Here is a 20,124-nt window from a genome sequence, read left to right as displayed (position 1 = left end):
GGCTGAAGAAGCATCTCTGACCTCCAGGAGCGCGCTTTATGCCCCAGACTTCAGCTGCTCTTTCCAAGTCCCATTGCTGTGCTTTGCTGCAGGGTGGAGTTACCAGCTGGGGATCCTGGGCACAGACATATCTTGAAAGCCAAAACCTGGACCTGGCTTTGACAAAGTCCTTTTTTTTCATATTTACATTGTGGTTGTCCCTTGCTCCCTCCTCAGCTGCTTCCTGAGGGCTCCAGATCTGCCAGTTTGCTGCATGGGGAGCTGGACTTCATGCGCACAGTGGATTCCTCCCCTCAGCACTGTGGCAAAGGATTGCAGCACTGAAAATAGAAAGCCTTTCTCTAATTGAGTTGTGTAGAGTCCTTCAGGAAGCCTGGAACCAAACCTCGGCCCCCAGAGCCTTTGTTCAGGGCTTTGACCACAAACCCATCTTTTCTGTAAGGACAATTTTAAAATTCCATGCTGTTTTTTGTCCACATCAGGAAAACCACTGTACAATTAGCAGTATCTGCTCAGAAGGGACCTGGGATAGGCAGGATGCAGCCAACTGGTGAAATTGTACAGTGTAGCCTGCTGAGTGTCTGCTTGCCTTACACTTTCATCTGTTAAACTCCTTTCATGGGTAGAAAATCCTTCCCCAAATCTAATTGCATTGAATAGGACACAGTGTTTTTAATTACACTGCAGAATTTGTTACCATATTGGGGTACCTGTGTAGAAACAACAATCCAAATGCCTAAGTGTACACTGTCCCAAGCAAGCTTTAAGAGGTGGTCACAGTTTAAAGAATGGGGATTGTGTAGATGCAAAAGGAAAAATAAACAAGATCTTGGCACAAGAAGGAAAAAAGAAGGTTAGAAAAGAGGAAACAGCAGTTGCCAAAGGGAGATTGTGTCTCCCATCACGTACTCTTGTTTCAGAAAATATTTCAGATTTGAGAAACAGCAGCATTCGGCTTCCAATGCCAATGGTTTGGTTTGAATTAGATTCAGATTTCAGTTCATTTTTCTATTGTGAAATGAGTTGACCACCAGAGCTCTCAGGTTCTTGCACTGTTAAGCACTGTAAGTTGTAGTAACAACTTTTAGCCTGTGTTCAAAGCTCTGGGTCTGCACAGCATTTGAGACCTTGTGGTATTCCTCTGTCAGCACAGGGCTGCTGTATGCAAGACAGGTTTTTTTGTCAAATATCAATAGACTAGAATGTACCTTTGATTATTGCTCAATTACTGAACCAATGAGTGTTAATTCCCTTCATGTTGGTGATGCCTTAAGTTTTAGTTTTCATATGTTTCAGATTCTGTACTGCACTAGTATATAGCTCTGAACTTCATAAAAATTGTTAGCAAGTTCTCTTCAATGTTAGAAAAAACAGTCATTTTCCAACCTGAGAACCAAGGACACCATTGCAGCTTCAGCCCCAAAAAGTGTAAATAACAGGGAACTGAGGAGAGCAATCTGGGAGGATGGCACTGCATAACCTGCAGCTGTAATTGGACAACTAACCCCAATATGGAAATGGACCAAAACTTATAAAAGTTTTGAAAACTTGTGACACGTTGTCCATCTTGGTTGTAGTCTTGGCTGGGCTCTTGTACTGCCCAAGGTGTATCCTTTGAAGACCTTTTTCATAAATATTTATAAATATTTAATAAATATTTATCAATACTTTATTCCTTTAACACAGTATAGCCTCTAGGTTCTTGGTAGCCTCTCAAGGCACCACGGGGGGCTGCACAATGAAGCAAAAGCCCAGGAAAGCCAGCGATGAGGGCAGGTTGTTTGTGTCCTCTGTGATGTGAGCTGCCAGCTCCAGAGAGATACATGGAGCTTCTCTTTAACACCCTCTGCCTGCCCGGTGAGTCCCTGCTCAGAAATGGTCAGTGCCCTTGGGAGGTAAAATGCCTTAATTAAATCCCTGACTTCTTCCCACCGAAGTCAGAAGCTCTGGCTGTCGTTATTGATGGGGATGCATTTGGTAAATGCCTATAGATCCCATCACGGTGACAGACCTGTTTCCATCAGCAAACAGATCCGAAGGCACAGGCAGGAGCGCTTCTCTCATCTTCACCCCAACTCGTTCTGCTGCCGAGCCGCTGCCGCTGTCCTCCCGAGCCGTTTGCTGACTCATCAGCTTGTGCATTTGCCCTAATTAGTCATATGCAAACACCATTGTGTTCAGGAAGTTCTCTAACGTAAGCGTGAGTGTGAACTTAGAGCAGCAATAAAGGTCAAGAAAAGTGACTAAGGCATCATCTACTGGAATAAGTTTCTGTTATCAGCCGCTGGGAAAGCGGGAAAGAAAGTGTAAATGCAGACTACTAGAGGAGTGACGCAAAAGTTTAATACAGGGAAGGATGTGTGTGAGGGAGACCATTGGCTTAACATCTCTCAAGACCTGCTACAGTATGAAATCCTTAATTGTGGAACAAGTTTCCACTAATACCCTTCTGAAACACAGCTGGGTTTTGAAGCATTATTCTTTATTATGAGCTCGGGGTAAGCACGTTTGGCATGAAAGAAATGTGTCTCGTAAGGAGACCACAACACTTACTCACAGCTCCCCAGACAGTTCGTGCTGGGAAGTCTGATATCTTTGAATAATCATTTGAGCAGCATTGGCAAAGTGTAGACTGGGATTTTTCTCCAGTGATTTTTACTCAGGGGTCACCAACACATCTCGAGCTGTTGTGTCCAAGTGATTTAAAGTGAGCAGAACCTTAGGTAAGAATACTCAATGAGAAACCCTTTTGATGTATTGCACATTATGTGAATTTGGATAGTAGTAATAAAGGTGCACAAGTGAATCCTAAGACATCCATGCTTATAGGCACTAAAATTGTCATTCAAAGAGTGAAAATTAAATCTTATTGGGTAGAGTAAGGTGGGTTCTGTAGGTTACAACTCAGCAATCCCTGGTCCAGACCGCATCAAGTGCCTCTTGGTCTTTGAAGGGCACTGAGATTGCAAAGTAAAGAAGCAGCTTTCACTTTCAAGTGTGCCAGGCTCACCAGGAACCACTTCAACCTCAATCTGAGAGATTAGAGAAACTGCAATGGCTGCTCTGAGTTGCACCAGCCTCCTCAAAGGCATGGGAAGTACCTCTGTTATCACCACTTCACTACCAAAACTCCCTGGTGCGCTCCAGGGGCTCTGGTGGGGAAGGTGGCATGGAGCTGGCCTTGTCATTTCTGCACCCACCAGGAGATTCCTTCCCATTTAACCAGAAAATTCTCTTGGGGCTGTTATGGTGACTCTGCGAACAGACCAAAAAACCCTGCTCAGTTGCTGGGCACAACTGAATTTCTTCCTGTGTTTGAGCTGCCTAAACTTCATTTTGAAAGATAAAGTTGTCTGTGAGCCCTTGGGGAGGGCTTCTTGGTACTTATGCAAGACACTTGAGGTTGAGTCTTGCTTAGACTGTTTTTCTTCTCGAGGCTCCAGTGAGCACAGAACAACAGAAATATCAGTAGTTCACAGCCACATTGCCACGGGCTATTGTGTTGTCACAGCTCATAAGCAAAGCAGAGCTGGGCTTTGTCTGTGTTTGGATGGAAAAACCTTGAAGGAATAAAAGTAGTCAGAAGCACCTGTGCCTCTTCCATGGATCTGATTGCTGTGGGCAGAAGCAATCCTTTTCATACAGGAACTCCTTGTGATTGCTAACAAATGTCACAGTCACTACTTTTTCTTCTTCTAAATAAAAAGAAATTAATAACTCCCCCAAACACAGAATACCCATGAGTGTATGCCTAAACCAACTGCTTGTTACCTGGGAGTTGGGAATCCACAGCAGAAGTGTTAGGAAGGAGCAGTACTGAAGCACCATCTACTTTGCCCTGCAGGTGTTTCTTATGTCACCACACGTGCACACAGCAGCTCAAGAATGTCACTTATGCCTGTCAAAGCTGCTTTTTTTTAAAGGTATCATTACTGCTGAGCTGCAAACTGAGTAGTCTCGTAAGGTTCAGCTCCAGATGGTCACTTGAAGTCCTTGCTGGTGGGAGGCCAAAATATGTAAAGGAACCCCTGAGCTCAGTGGGGTCACTCCACCTGGAACTGTGCCTTTGCTGCCACCCCAGAGTGCTCACCCACACACAACCCAGAGCTAAGGCTTTTAACTTTAAATATGTGGGCTCTGCCCTAGTTTTCCTCTCCTTGCTCTCCCATGGCTGTATCCTGGCTCCTAATCCAGGAGGCCACTCACTTGTGTGGCCATGTCAGTGCCAGGTGGACACTGTCCAGCCCCTCCTGCTGAGCCTCCAGGGCCAGCCAAGGTTAGCAGGAGGTCCTGGGGCTCTCAGGTGAGCAGTGCCTGAGGCCAGGCTTCCATGGGGGCAGCAGGGAGAGGAAAACTGGACACAGGCACTGGGATGATGGCATTGGATCTGGGCCAGCCTGGGTGAATAGCAGGGAAGGCAGAGGGGTCGCAGTGCCTCGGCACAGCCCTGGTCCAGCCTCCTGGCTCTGCTGTTGGGTTTGGTTCGGGTTTGGGAAGTTGTAAAACTTGCTTGAAATGTGCCTAATTACCTGTCAGTTCCCCTTCTGGGCTGCCCAACTGTGGAGCTGACTGCTCCCTTTAATTAATGTGAGGTTCTGAACCCTTTAACTGGAAATGGACTAGAAAATGTCTTGTGAGAAGTGGGTGTGGGAGCTGGGTTTGCTTAGTCTGGAGAAGAGGAGGCTCAGGGGAGTGGGGGAGGCTTCATCACTGTCTAAAACTGACCGAGAGGAGGTTGTAGGGAGATCTCTGCAGTGAGAGGACTGGAGGACATGCTCTTAAGGCAAGGCAGGGTTTTTATTTTCTACTATCCAGATTGGATAGTAGAAAATAAAAATGTCTCTGTTAGGATGGTCAGGCATTGGCATAGGCTGGTGGTGGAATCACCATCCCTGCAGGTGTTTAAGAGGCGCTGGGGGATGCGGGTTAGGGGCAGTGCCAGGTGGATGCTTGGACTGGGTGATCTTAAAGGTCTCTTCCAACCTCGATGGTTCTACGACTCTAAACGTCCTGGGTTTTTATTCTACTACGACACCTTTGGAAGAGGCAGCGGAGTCGAGCATTGAACAAAGTTACGCGAGAAAGGGAAAAAGAAGGAGATAAAGAAGGGGCTAACTCGTCGCGCTGGGCCCACGGGGGTGCGATCTGTGGCAGGATCCGCGCGGGCGGGGCTCGGAGCGGGCCGGGCCGGGCCGACCCCCGCCGGCGGGCGCTGTGGGGCCGGTGCTGGGGGGCCGGTGTGGGGCCGGGCCGGGCGCTGTGGGGCGGGCGCTGTGGGGCCGGGTCGGCCCGGGTGCTGTGGGGCCGGCGCTGTGGGGCCGGCCGGGCTCGGGCCCGCCCCGCACGCAGCGCCGCACGTGAGGCGCCGGCCCCCGCCCAGCTGAGCGCTCAGCTGACCCCGCGCGCAGGGGCCGGGCCGCGCCGCCGCTCCTCACTGGCGCAGCGCGGGCCCCGCGCCGCGCCCGCCGCCGCCGCGCCCGCACCTCCCCGCAGCCTGTGCCCCGATGCTCTAAGCCCGCGCGGCCCCAGACCCGGCCAGCGCCGCCATCTCCCCGTGCCCCGTGGCGGCCATCGGAGCCGCGGCTGCCTCGCATCCAGGGAGCCGGCGGGAGGAGAAGCCATCCCGCCGCCATGGACAGCCCCGGCGGCGTCACCGACAAGAAGAGGTACCGATGCCGCGCCGCCCGCCCCCCGCCTCCCCCCCCGCTCGCTGCTGCCGGCCTCCGCCGCCCCCTGCTTTGTTACCGTCGCCCCCTCCTCGGCCTCTTCTCCCGCTGCCCTACCCGCGCTCCCCCGGCCCGCGGAGCGCTCCGCTCTTCCATTCCTCCTTCTCCTTCTCGTCCACGTCGCCATTTTGTCGGCGGGGGGAGCGGGCCGGGGCTCGGGGCTGGCGGCGGGGCCGGGGGCGAAGCGGCCGGTGTCTGCCGCGGTGCCGGGGAGCCACCCGGGGGCTGCTCCGCTCCTGGAAATGAGCGGGCAGGGATTGATCGTGTCCCGTGCCCGGCGCGCTCCGAGCCCGCCGTGCCCCGGCTTTGTGCGGAAAAGGGCCGGTTCGCAATCTGGAGATATTAAGCTTTAAAGAAAAAATCCCCAAAAGTCGCTTTGGGGAGGTGTAAGGGGGGTGGGGAGGGGGGGGGGCGGATGGACAATGTGAGTTGAGGAGTATGAATAATTCACCGAGGGCTGGAAGCGCAATTAGAGGGAAGGGGGGGAATAAAAGCCTTAAAAGCCTTTGTTAGGCGGTGAAGTTTAAGGAGCCGGGGGGCTCGGGTGAGCCGGTCCCGGCGGTGGGGCTTTGTGGGGGGATTAATTGCCGTATTCGCCATCTGCAGAAGGTTTGTTTATATGTCTATCGATACCTTTTCTCGGCTTTTAATTCTTCGAGATGGGTTTTGCCTGCCCTTGTATCCGAGGGTCATCTGAGCAGGTTAAGCGCAGTAAGTGTTACAGCGTGTAAGTTGTGTCGGGAAGGAGCCCTGGCCGGCTTGTAAAATGGATGGTGAGCTTTGTGCTGAGCGGGGAGCAGGCACCGGGAGCACCGGCAGCGCCCGGACAGCACCGGCTCCCTTGGAGCGCCCTGGGAGCCGGTGCCGGGCTGAGATGGGGGAGAAGCGCCTCTGGGTTCAGTGGAATCCCGTCAGGGGTGCACCTGGGGTGGCACTCAGCCTCCAGCTTCTCTACTCCAGGCGGATGGCTCTTGGGAAGCCTGTGGGAAAATGTTGCAACCAAAATGATTAATCTGCGCTTTGCTCTGATGCCCTAATTTAGTGTCAGGTCTAGGAAAGGCGTTTGAGACTTGAGTTGTTTTCTGATACTTTTTTTTGTTTGTTTATTGGGTTTTTTTTCTTTTGCCCTTGAGCATTTGTTATTTTTTACTTACTGTTCTGCCCCACTGAAGAACTTTTTCTTTTTTTTTTTTGTTTTTTTTGGAATTCCCTTATCCTGGATGTAATCTGCTTTCTTCAGAATGCAAGAATGAGTATGCAAAGCTTATCCTTCCTTCCTAAAGGCAAGGCTTAAGAAAGAGAATTTGTTGTTTTCAGTTTCCTGCAGACAAAGTTCAAAGTCGGGAATGTTTCTTATAAAGGAATATTCCCATTACTCCTGTTGTTGGGTTTTAATGGAAAACATAAAGCTGTGTCTGTGGTACATTCATCCTGGGGGCTGTGGATGTACAGTTGAGCAAAGATGGCTAAGCAAAAAAAGGAAGGATATGAGCTCAGCAGAGAACTTCATGGAAATATCAAGCATTTCTCAAAAAGCTGGGTTGTTTTTGAAGGGTCTAAGTTTGATAGTGTCCATTTTCAGAATACCTTGAAGGGAGAAGTCCTTTATGTCCTGTTCTTTATCACCTTTGATGATAAAACTTTGGCTAATTGTATATACAGTACACCTCAATTTTGGCATGGGTTAAGATTCTTTTATTCCTTGCCTCTCCCTCTGCTTGTGTGTGGATAGTGTTTATCTCTTGATAGTTAATGTAAAGCTTGTTGTTTACTTAATTATATGCTGTGAGATTCAGAAAATGTGGAATTTGCCCAAGTTTATGTCTTAGACTTTAAAGTGAAATTTGGTCATAGCAAGTATCTGGAGGTATGTATTTTTATACTGGCCTTTTGAGTCCATTTTTTGATGTGGTTCCAAGTTTCTCATATATGTAGAGGGGTCAAGATTCCCTAAGAAACCAAGCATCAGCACCATGATTAGATACTGAATTATTTGGGTTTTAGTCATTCTTCAGTAGTTGTATCACTTTGATGTGCTCCTGGGTTTTCCCCCAGGTGCTGCAAGGACAGCTTTTCAGTGCATGGAGTGGGTGAAACAGAGTTGTTGGGAGCTTTGTTTGCTCATCGACTCTCATTTGAGCCAAATTAAAGGTTTTGGTGAGAAGTAGGAGATTTTTCTCAATATTCTTCTAACAAACTCCAGTGTGCAGATGGCTGATGCAATGAAAAGCTTTTCCTCCGGTCTGTGCTGTGACACTTCACTATTAGCAGAGGAATTTTGGTGCCTTTTTAAGTAAATGAGCCATTTAAGGTTATGGGTTAGTCGTTACTTTTGTAGTGGCTTTTAGCTGGTAGGTAACCCAGATTCATTTTTCTAGTGTGCTGGAAGACTTTATAACATAAAATACATATTTTTAATGCCATATGTGCTAAATAAAAATAAGTGATTTCTGGAGTATTCATTCTGGATTTTAAGACAGTATAAGCCAGTGAAATTTAATATCCTGACATGAGTGCCTCACAGAAGAACTTCAGCTTTTCAGTTTCTCAGTCGGGCCTTGAAACTTCTTTTTTATTGTCTAAGGGGGATGATTTATAAGATCGGGGGTTTTCTGCTGGATTTTTGCCACCGAGGTCCAGCTCCAGAATCTGTTTGAAAAGGCTGTACCCTGTGCTGATGGCTCTGAGGAGCAGTGGCTGCCCCTGTTTTTTCTTAAACCTGTGTGAGGTCTTTAGGATTGTATGTGCCACCCCTTTTGTCTGTTAATTTCTCTCGGCGCTGGGGAAACTGAGCCACCATTGCTGGAGTCGAAAGTGAATACAAAACCCTTTTGTATAATCTGGGTTGTAAGAAGAGGAGGAATCTTTCAGTAAATCTCCTGTAGAGTCTCCCCGCAGGTATGGGGAAGGGTGAGTGGTTTCTGGCTCATAGAACAGAGGTTTTATGCTTTCTGGATTTTTCTGGATTGTTGCCTTGCCATAGGACTTACCTGTGTTGTCTGTTCTTTGCACTGCCTCAAACATGAAAAGTTTTGTGAATTCCTTTAATAAAACAGACCAGAAATGGTTTTCCAGTGCCCACTAAAGATGAAGGGGACAGCATAGTGCTACTGCCTGTCTTCATCAGCATCAAGGCACTGAAAATCAGGGAAGAATAGCTGTGGAGGATTTGCCTGCTGCAGAAATTGTTCCATAATTTTTCTCTGCTGGTGCTTTGGTTCCATTTATCAGTGAAGGTCTGATAATTTGCCAGTGAGCTGATGGAGGCAGCAGGAGGGTTTTCTGGTTTTTGTTTACAGTCATGCTTGCTTTGCCCTTTAAAACACAGTGTCTGCAGTCTGGGTCTCTTGGTCGGGGTGCCTGAAATACCAACAACCAGTCCACGCTTATCTAAGGAGGCTGCTACAGCTGTGATCAGATGGTCCAGGTTGTCAGGGGGTCTGTAACAGGGTGATGTGATAGTAAGAGGTTTTTCTTTGAAGCCCTTTCAAGCTTTTCTAGCAATTCAACCTTCTGTTGAAATGCTTTTCCTTTCCTGGAGTACATGCTGGAACATTTTTGGAAGGTGCGTGGGGGAACAAAGGTAGCTGCACACTCTTATCAGCATCCTAAGTGTGGCAGTTAAGTCAACTGTTGGTTTAAAGGTGGAGGTGTGAAGTGGATAATCGATTTTATTCTCTCATTTAATTGCCATCCCCATCTTCTGGTTGGTTTCTCTCTTATCAAAAGTGCCCATCAAGGGTTTACTTAGGTTAGGCTGAGGTGGCATGCCCTTTGTAAGCCTTGAGGAGCTGAGAAGCTGTGCCATGCTGTCCTCCTACTGCCACCAGAGGAGAGGCCAGAGGAGACCACGCTGCTGTCATGTGTGTGATGCGTGAATTCACCTGCAGGTGCTTGCTTCCTCCCCTGCACGTTGTGCAAGCAGCCAGAGACCTTTATTCCTCCCTGTCCTTGAACTATAATGCCTGGAGTTTGTGTCTGGTTCCAAGACTCTGATTGCTGATGGTGAAGTGGAATAAAAAAAATTGGTCAATAAATATTAATAATACTGTCAAATGTCAGTGGTGTTGCAGTGTAAACCCAAAACTCCTAAGATTGTGCCTGTTCCTGTTGGTGTGCTTCCAGCCTGGAGGGCTCTTGCTGAGCCTGTGTAACAGAGTGGATTGAATTCTTGGATGTGTTCATGTTGCTCAGTAGTAATATTGCACCAATTTGTGTTAGAATGCTGAATTTCAAGTAGGTTTGCATGAGTTTTTTTTTTATTAAACGGGACATTGAATGACAGAAGCTGCTGATTTTGAAAATACTTTTTTTTTTTTTTTGGTACTACCAAAGAGAATTTGGCAATAATAATTTATTCCTAAAGAGCTTTGGTGTTGGGATGTGCCAACAAAATAATTTTTACCTGTTTGTAAAGTGTGCATGGCTAAGTAAACCCAGGAGGGAAGCCCACATGGTTTAGTGGTGGTGTACAAGAGCATCAAGCTTTTCCTGATGATACTTCCAAGGAGATGCAAATACCAATTCAATTACAAGATGTGTTCTTTATAAAACAAACAGATTCAAAACAAAAACAAATCTTGCAAGAGCTTTACAAGAAGGCATAGTAACCCATACCTGTTCCTAGCAAGCTGGTGTCCAAAAGGAAGGAATGTTCCAGATTACTGCACCTTTTATCTTCACACACACAGTTATATGGGCAGGTGTTTACATGCCTCAGAAAAACCACCTAGGTAATGCATGAAAAGAACTTGGACCTTAATCATCTTTTCATGTTATAACAGCCCTTTCCCTTTTGAATTTGAGAAAGTCTGAGCATTTGGAGCCTCTCCTGAGAAATTTCCTTTGTATTAAAAGGGATGGAAGAGAATGCAAGAGAATCTGAGTTTTCCACTGAGGGAACCACAAAACCTCCATTCAGGGAGGTTTTGTGATGCTGGGGACTACAGAGAGAAGATGAGCCTTTGCACTTTAATGACTGAAAATTCAAGGAAGATGCAGGTTTCCAAATGACCATTGAACATGAAGCCTGTTGAGATTTTTCTCTGAGATCTCTGCTATTCAGCTTGGAATAAAAATCTCTATGAAAATTACATTCTGAAATCATTAGGAGCATGGAATCAAGTGAATGCATGCCAGCCTATGTATTTTTTGAATGCACTTTATGTAGGTGATGAACACTTCAGGGTTCTTTGATGTGGAGCCACAGCCTGGGTTGGAGCTATGCCTGTTCATATCAGCCTGGAGGTTGGGTTTGAGAACTCAGAGAAGTGCATTGATAAAGAGCAGTTTCATCATGTGCATTATCTGTCTTTCCTTCCTGTTAAAGTCTGATAACACTGGGACTAGTAGAGAAATGTAGCCCTTTAAAAGCTTGAGATATTTTAGTACCAAGAAATTCAGAATGGCTTTGCTGGCACTGGAAAAGAACTGGTGCTTCAAGATGATCCACTAGTTGTTCCTTAAAGACACCAAAGCATAACTGTTTGTGCATGTTAGCAAAGACACTGTGCAGCTTCTGTTTAATTTGGTGTGAATGAACGCTCCTTAAGCATTTTGAGAAATGTTACAACAAATCTTTTAACTCACTGCATTAAAATAGAGCCTGAACTTCAAGTGAAGAATTGAGGATACTGAATCAGTAGCACTGATTATAATTACAACAGTGGAAGGTTTTACCAAGCAACTTATTTCATAAACATTTTGACTCTATTTGTAATAATCCTGGAAATGTTACCTGGAAAAGATGACCTGTTTTTTTTACCAGAATGAGTTCTTTCATTGTCAATCCTAAACCAAAGCTAGACTGATGTCACTTTATGAAAATTTGTGCATTTCAAGAAGCAAAAGGATTTGAGGCCAAGCCTCCTGTTTTTGCTCACAAATGAGAATAGTAAATGGACTGTTATGTTAGAAAGGGAGTTACTTAAGGCTTACCTCCTTATGTTTGCTTCTTGTTCACCTCCCTTGGAAGACATGAAGTAATCCACATCAAATATAAAGGCTGCAGCCTCCACTAGCTAAACTAAAGAAAGGAATGGTTAAGCTGGGGATGGGAATTTCGGTTTTCAGTCCTTCAGAAATGACTTTTTCCTTGCACCCTATTGAGTCTATTGGATGCTGAGCTGACATTGCTGCAGGCTTTTTGTCCTAGCTATTGTTGTAAATGTTTCTCTTGGCTGCTTAGTGGCTCTGTTCTTTATTCATACAGAAAAATAAAACTTGATATCTCTTACTTCTGTTCTTTTTTTTTACCCGGTTCTTAAAAACCTTTGATTACAAAATACCCTGTTAACTGAAAGCAGTTGAGGAACTTGAGGTAAAGGGATGAAACTTGTATGGAAGCAATGAGGGAAAATGTCCAGCCTCCAGTCTTAGAACCAAATGCAGTGAACAAAACAGAAGAAACATTTTAATGCCACAATTTAGACTAAAATTAGTTACTTTATCAAGAGTCTGCATCTGTCTGAAGGTAGACCAGTTCTTAGCTAAAACATTGTTAACTGAGAGCCTGACAGATATCTTGGGGATATGTTTTGCATCATTTTTTGTGAGCTTGGTAGAAGCAAAAGCAGAAGGGCTGAAGGGAGGAGAGCACTTAGTGTCTAGTTCTGTCAAGCCTGTGTTCAGATATCTCTTTTGAATAGCTCTGATTTTTCGGTAATAATAAACACAATTTTACTACCACATACCTTTTAATCCTGAAGGGTAAAGCACAATTAATTAAGGAAAAAAAATGCATTCAAGAAAAAGCCAAATAACATAGCTAAAAAAAAATCTTACATGCCACCACTGTATGCTGTGTAGTTATTTTAAAACAGTATATTACAATGCAAAGGTAAACTGTGGGTGGGTTACACTGTATAGCAAGACATGATAGAATCACTTCACCATGATCTAAATTAGAAATGGCAATATTTAAGCTTTTCCCTTCTTGCTCACATTTTCTCTGTGGGGAGGTAGTTGGGGTTTCAGGTCAATTCAAGGCCAAATCCAGATGATGGATAATCTTGTCAGCGTGGTGCTGTGGTGGGTTCAGGCCATTAAGGCTCTGCTGCTGCCTCCTGTGTGCTGTGATTTGTCTGTAGGATGGGTGTTTATCTGGACTTTGTGGGGTAAGCTCACTCTAGGTGAGCTGAGTGAGTCTCCTCTTGCTGCCTCTCCCCACTCTCATTTTGCAAACGCTGGTGGCTTTCAGAGGATTTGTGCTGCTGTAGCTAATCCAGGCTGACCTGCCTGCTTGCTCTCCTGATTTGTTAGAGTTTTATCAGTTAGGAGTTTGTTTTAGTGGTAGTCAGGCTACGGGAAATGCTTGTAACTATCCTATGTAAAGAAAATGGTTTGAATTGCTGTGTTAGAAAGAAATATACAAAGGAATGACTTTTAATAGTTTACGTACAGTGGTGTTGTTTCTGCTTGGATATTACATTAGTTTCTGCAGTTCAATCTCTTTTGAATCATTCATGCTGTATGTAAGGAATTTCTGAGTTCTTTTCCTGAGCTGGATTAGTGGGCTGTGATGTTCATTAATTCATGAAGGGCAAGACTTTCTTCTGTGTAATCACATGCTTCTGATTACACACGAGGTTTGGGTGTGGGGTTTTTTTCCCTCACAAGAACTCTCTACACAGACTAGATCATAAGAAGATCTAGTAAATAAAATTGGCCATAAAGCAATAATACTTTAAAAGGAAATCACGTCAAAGCAAGGTGGGTCAAAGCTGTAACCCCAAGCTCATGGAGAACTGGCAGCTGAGAGACTGCAGTAATTCTGGAGAGCTGCAATAGGAGGAAGGAGCACCCCTCCCAACCAATTTGGAAAAAGTTTGCCTGCTGAGGGACGGACAGTCTGGGCTGCTGGTCAGGACAGACAAGTGTGTCACTGCAGGGTTGGGAGGGAGAGGGAATGGGGCTCTCGGGGCTGCCTGCGACTCTGGGCCATGTTGGTGTGGGTCTGTCTCAAGACTTGATGGTGCTAACACTGCAGCTCTGTCCCTCCTCATTGAAGTTGATCAGCTCCTTAGGTTCCCCCATACCTGAATAACTGGATTTGAGTGGTAAAAACTATCAACCAGTTTTTATGTGAAGTTGTCGATAGAGCAGTTCCACTGTTTTACTGTCTCTGTGCTGAGTGCTGGGCTTGCCTGGACCTCCTTTCCATGGAGGAATAATTTAGCAAGTATCATGGCTAGAAGCTCTGGACAAAACACAGATCTTACAAACAGTGAAAAAACCCAGGTGACTGTGTATTCAGCACAGTCAGGAGAGTAAACTTTGTCCTAACACTCTTTGGCTATAGGTGTGAGTGGTTGGTGGGACAAGCCCAGGGCTGAGCCATGTGCACTCCACATGGACACAACTGGTTATTCTGGGTGCTCTGCAGGGTATGGCTGCAAGCCAGGAGCTGCCCCTCTGTCCTGTTCAGCTGTGCTGCCAGAAATACCTTGCTTAGGCTTGGCCTGAAAAGGTGACCAAGTTTTATACCAACCACAGGAATGCATCCAGCCTTAAAGGTTCAATGTGAGACCACTTTGCAGGTCTACTTTCTAAAGTTCCAACAGCATCCTGATGTCATATACTTTTAGTATGTTACTGTGTTGTAATATTTACATCTTTTTTTGGTGTAATGAAGAGAGAAATGAAGCTATGTTATAATGATATAGTTTTTGTGACTCCATTTCTAAGCCAGGTGTTTCCTAGAGTAATTTTACTGTCTGAGTGGAAAGATTGTTTCTAACATGGTAATATTATCTGAATTTTTTACTGGCAAATGATGGCAATTAATGGCAGAACTGAAAACTGGTTAAAGCTCAAGAAGATGTTACCAGATTTGAGGCACATTACTAATTAGGATTTCTTGTTTCCTACAGTGTGTATGTCTATGAAACTTTAGGAACAAATAATGTGATAAATACAAGGTCACTTGGTTGAAGAAAGCAAATCTAAAGAGAAAAATGTGAGTTGCTATCAGAAGATGTTTATATTTTATAATGTTTTCACAACCTGTATCAAGAAAGATGAGCCTGGGTTAATTAATCATGCATAAGTTATTTTACATGGGAACTGAAAACACCTACAGAGTAAAATGTACCTGATTAGAGAAATTGTGAGTTTGAGTGGGAGAAAATCTGTAACCATAGCAAACTGACATAAAGGAAACCTCTTGTTGTTTTTTTTTTTTTTTAAATCAAATAATATGTACACAGTATAAAAACTTTCTTAATGCTGGGTAGTGATTTTAAAAGCTAGAAGGAGATAAAGTTGACTGCTACACATTTTAAGTTCAATCTATTGACCATTTTTCATCTAAGTATTTTCAACCAGAATTTACCAGTTACTGGTGGTATTTTCCAGGTGGTGATTGATTAGTTTTTCACTCAAGGAGATGAAAAATTTGGGCTGCATTTAGAGAATTGGAGGCTCACTTGTAGGGATCTGCTGTGCAGGGGTCTTTGGGATGGTACAGGGAATGATGTGTTATTTGGGAGGTGCTGTGGCCCACATGGTTTGTATGGTCCTGTGGACAGGAGCTGCACACTCAAGTAGGGAGGCCAGTATTAACATCTGTAACTGGTGGGCACGGGGTTACTGTGGGTGTGCTTTGTTCTCAAGGCTGTTGGGCAAATGTTGCTGTACAACACTGAATGTTTCTATTCACCATGATTTGAGGCAGGGAGTGGGAGTCTGGGTTATATCCTTTAGCTGAGCTCTTGGTTCAGCTGCAGTGAGTCCTTGTTGTAAAATACCCTGTTGCTCTGGGTCTGTAACTCAAATATCTTCTGGAGCTCAGAATTTTATTCAGCTATTGCCTATAAACATCTCTTATATGTAAGAAGTGCTATGGGTTTAAAGGGGTCAGTGAAACAGCTTTCAGTGAGCTCTCATGGATAACGTGCTTATGATTCTCTGCTTCTGTATTCTGGTGGTAGAAATACAAAATGGAAATGAATGTCTGGCACTGAAATTGTGCAGGAAAAATCAGACCTGCAAATGCATGCAATTTCCTGTCCAGCACCAGAATTTCTGATATTTTCATTGCATGTATAATCCACTCAGCAGCTGAGGTTTTCTTCAGGCTCTTGAGGTGTTTTTGTTTCGTGCCAGACTGAGAGCAGAAGGCTGCAATATAGCTCTGAAGTTTGGGGGTTGTTTTAAATGGAGCTTTTTCTGGCTCCTTTTCTGCAGAATGCTCTTTCTGTTGAGAAGATCATCAGCTTTACACAGGGGCAGCTCCAAAAGAACAGATAAGAGAAGTGATATGATTTGTTTAAACTGCTTTTGTAGCACTTGACATCTCACTGTTAAAATCCCCTTCCCTGAGCTCCCTTTCCTTTCCCTCTGGTGAGGAGAATGCTCACTTTGGAAATAGGTTTTCTTTACAGGAATTCAGTGTCATTTAATTGACTACACAGAAAATTGTGAGCAGCTGTACATGCTGATGTGTGTTTTTTAATTTACTTTATGCAATTGTAACAAAGCGTAGAGTAGTCGCAATAGGAAAGAATTATTTTTTTTTTAGTTTGGTGGCATTTCAGTGTTGAGGCAACAATGACTTCACTTGGTAATTAAACCTCATTTGTGAAAGACCTTTTCCCTATTAATTTGATCCATTAAAGAAACGCTCTTTGAAGCTGGTAGTTAATCTTCCTATTTAAATGGCTGGGTTTTACTCAGATTGGTTACAGCTTAGGTTTAAATAGCAGCTAAAAATAGCCAACTGTTGTGCTGTACAGTTTAAACATCTATCTATAGTAGCAGCCTTTCTAGAAAGGAAACATGTAGTAAAAGGGAGAGGAGATGCTGCCACTCAGGCAGCACTGGTTGGTTCCAACATCCCCTTTTCCTTGGGTTTTGCCCATCAGCTCCAGCTGGCAGCACTTGATGATTTTACTCTGGGATTAATTTTTAACAGAAAGCACTATGGGCTGGATTTGAGCAGCATTCCAGTTGGTAATTAATAATTCAATGTCTGGGAGAAGTTTTGACTGTTCCTGCTGAAGGCTGCTGCTAAGGGTGCTAAAACCTGGCAAAAATCTGGAAACTTTTCAAGAACATTAGGCCATCAGAAAGAAAATACAAGGGTTGAAATCCCAACTTGTGAGGTTATTATCTATTTTCATCTCTTGAGTGCCCTGTGTGATTCACACAAGCCTGACAAACCTGTGGACTTGAAGTGCTCAGCTTGATTGCCAAAGCAGGGGAGTTTTAACTTAAAAGTGTCTGCAGTTGAAAAGGAAGCAGTGACAAAACTGCAGTAATCTGAGTGGATGGCAACCATTTACTTCCAGTAATTCTCTCTTGAGTTTTTGTTGTAGGATGAACATTTTGCTGGTGAAGGGATCTTGAATGAGTAGCTTACAAAAATCAAAGGTATAAAGGTGAATCTGTCTAAGGCGATAGAATTTCTTGTGCTGCTGTTACAGTTTCAGCTGGGATAGAGTTAATTTTCTTCCTATTAGTTGGTGCAGGACTGTGTTTTGGAGAATAATGCTGACAGCACACTGAGGTTTTAGTTGTTGCACAGTGCTTCCCCTGAGTTAAGGACTCTCAGTTTCCCTTGCTGTTCCAGTGAGGAGATGCACAGGAAGGCAGGAGGGGACAGCCAGGACAGCTGACCTGGACGGACCAAAGAGACATTCCAAACCACAGTGTGTGATGGCCAGTGTGTAAACTGGGGGAGTTGGCTGGGAGGTGCTGGTCCCTGCTCTGGGACGGGCTGGACATCAGTCAGAGGGTGGGTGAGCAATTGCATTGAGCATCACTTGTATCTCTTGAGTCTTGTTTCTTTCTTTATGTTGTCTCTCTTGTCATTGCAATTATTATTTTGTTTCAATTTTTAAACTGTTTTTAAGTTGACCCATGGGGAGGAAAACTGCAACTTCATTGCAGTTTTCCTCCCCATCCCGCGAGGGTGGGACAGGTAGTGAGCAAACAGCTTTGTGGTGCTTAGTTGTGGGCTGGGGTTAAACCATGACAGTTACCTTGAAATACCTTTGACAAAATAGAGTTATAGTGAAATCTGTGGTCCAAGAAAGAGGACAAAGAGAATCGAGGTGTTTTTTTTACCTCTACCCTTAGTTTTCTACCAAGAGAAAAGGTACTTGAGGTCTGTCTTCAGTAATAAATATTTAATCAGTCAGGTTAAATAGCTAAAATATTTTTGCAGTATTGTTAAAGGTCAGACTTTTCGTAATGGCTATTTCCAGATATACCTGTATGTCAGGAGCCTCAAGCTTCTTAGACCAAGATATCCATCACTACAACAGGAACATCTGTTGTCACAGGGAAATTCAATGTGAAGAAATCTGCAATATGGGGAGATACTGTCAGATATTTTAGGCCGCCATTCTGAGGGACATGGGTTTGTATTCACAGGAATCAATGGGACTATTGTACGTCCAGAGTTTTTTTACAGCTATAATTCCCATAAGTTAGTTTTCCAAAGGTCTTTATTTCTATTATGTCAATCCATTAATGTTTCTCATTCCACAGAAATAGTTTTTCTCTGCTGGCAGTGGCAGGAGTAGAAGAGGATGGAGGGGATGGCATATAGTTTTATCAAGTTAGTAAAAAGGAAAGTAATTGTAAAAGAGATTCTGATGGCTTATCTGTCTTTTTCATGGATTATTAAACTTCTTCCATGTGTCAAGGCATTTGTGCTTCCCACATCCAACACAGTATTGTCACACCTGTGTTTCTGTACAAACTAAGCAGGGTTTTGGCCACTGTGGGTAGCACAGCAGGTAAAGGACTGAAAATGTGTTTTTTGGGTATGTATTTGCTGATACTGAAGAGGGGAGATACAGATCAGATATTGGGAAGAAGCTCTTTACTCTTAGGGTGGTGAGGCGCTGGCACAGCTTGCCCAGAGCAGCTGTGGCTGCCCCATTCCAGCGTTCCAGGCCAGGTTGGATGGGGCTCTGAGCAACCTGGGATAGTGGAGCTGTCCCAGCTCACAGCAGGAGGGTTGAAACTGGTTGATCTTGAAGGTCACTTCCAACCCAAACCATTCTCTGATTCTTTGAATCTGGTTCATTATGTCCTAGGGATCATTAGCTCGTGCATTGTTTTGCTCTGTAATTTGTGGTGCCTCTCACAAGATGTGTGCTAACTAAACAGGACTTTTGCACAGATCCACAGATTTAGCAATGTGAATTTGGCAGTGGTAATAGATGGCTTTTAAGTCTTGTGAAATCTTAAAAAACGTAATTCCCAAACTGCAACTGCCTTTTATATCTCAGGTGAATACAAAATGAAGACAGGGTGCCTTCAGAAGATTTAAATGCATAAAAAGAAAACTTTAATACAATAATAATGTGTGGTTTTGTATTGTTAATTTAAAAATAAAAGCACATTTATTTCCTCAGGGACCACAGCAGCACTGAGTTCTTGTTTGCATGTGTGAAAAATTTGGAGCTCCTATGGGAAAATGCTTAGTTCAAAACTCATCTGACCAAATGCATGAGGCAGAAGTGACCTGGTGTGGGTGTTTGAAAAGGTGGAATTCTCCCTGTTACTCACAGTCTGAACTGTTTCAGTGCTTTCCCTCGGTGAGCTGCTCTTTACCTTGTGTTCTGGAGGAGGCAGGTCTACAGAGGCAGTGGAAGGAGAATGAGGTATTGTTTTCCAGTACAGGGGAGACTCTGGAAGGGGCTTTTCTGGAGAAAGAGTGAATCATAGAATCATCATATATGGTTTTGGGGAAGGGACCTTCTGGATTGCTTGAAAAGCAGCGTATCTCATTTTAAATGAGTACCCTTGCTTGTCTGACCTATTCAGTGGGCTTTGTAAGGATGGTAAAAAAGGAATAACTTGGAGAATGTACGTGATCCATCATGCTGGAGCATTGAGCTGGAAATGATGTCCTCTGTAATTTGTTGAATGGCCTTGAAGGGTCAGGATTTGGAAGCTGAAGAGGCAGCACTCAAGGTATGAGATAAGCAGGAAGGGTTCTTGTTGGAACCCAGGACATCCCTCTGGCTGTCCCCCCTGCCAGGGGGCTCAGAGACCTTGGCACAGAGCCCAAGACACCTGTGCCTTTGATTTTGACCCATGGAAAAAATTACCAACTTTATATGAAGATTTACAAGCCAGAAAGTTTAAGTAGAATGGTAGTTAGTTTGTCACAGATTGAAAAGTAGAATTTTGGAGTTTTCAGAATGGGGGCTCACGGTCCCAAGATGGAGGAATCTGGGCATGCCTTGTCCTTCTTTCTCCTTCTTCCTAGCCTCCATCATCTGGGTGATGGTGGCACTTTTGGATTGATTTAAGGTAGAGATGGACTGTCTAACATAGGTGATAGGCATTGGAAAATTATTGTAAATAATGTACATGTAGTTTTTAGTATAAAAAGATAACACCGCCCTGGACGTGGGCAGTGTGCCACCGACTGACCTGC

The 20,124-nt window shown here is 44.5% G+C and overlaps 1 protein-coding gene across 1 annotated transcript in view; it reads left to right on the top strand.

Moving 5' to 3' along the window:
- Positions 1–5,487: 5,487 nt before the first annotated feature.
- The window catches only part of HIF1A (hypoxia inducible factor 1 subunit alpha), a 34,879-nt gene continuing 20,242 nt past the window's right edge, over positions 5,488–20,124 (top strand). Inside the window, 1 exon segment of the mRNA XM_050974723.1 lies at positions 5,488–5,666. Within this exon segment, the coding sequence (XP_050830680.1) occupies positions 5,632–5,666 (35 nt within the window). The 5' untranslated portion in view covers positions 5,488–5,631.

The sequence above is a fragment of the Serinus canaria genome, chromosome 5 (assembly GCF_022539315.1).
Source record: "Serinus canaria isolate serCan28SL12 chromosome 5, serCan2020, whole genome shotgun sequence".
Classification (NCBI taxonomy): Eukaryota; Metazoa; Chordata; class Aves; order Passeriformes; family Fringillidae; genus Serinus; species Serinus canaria.
Note: the sequence above shows the minus strand (reverse complement) of the source record. Positions and strands in the feature narration are given on the sequence as shown.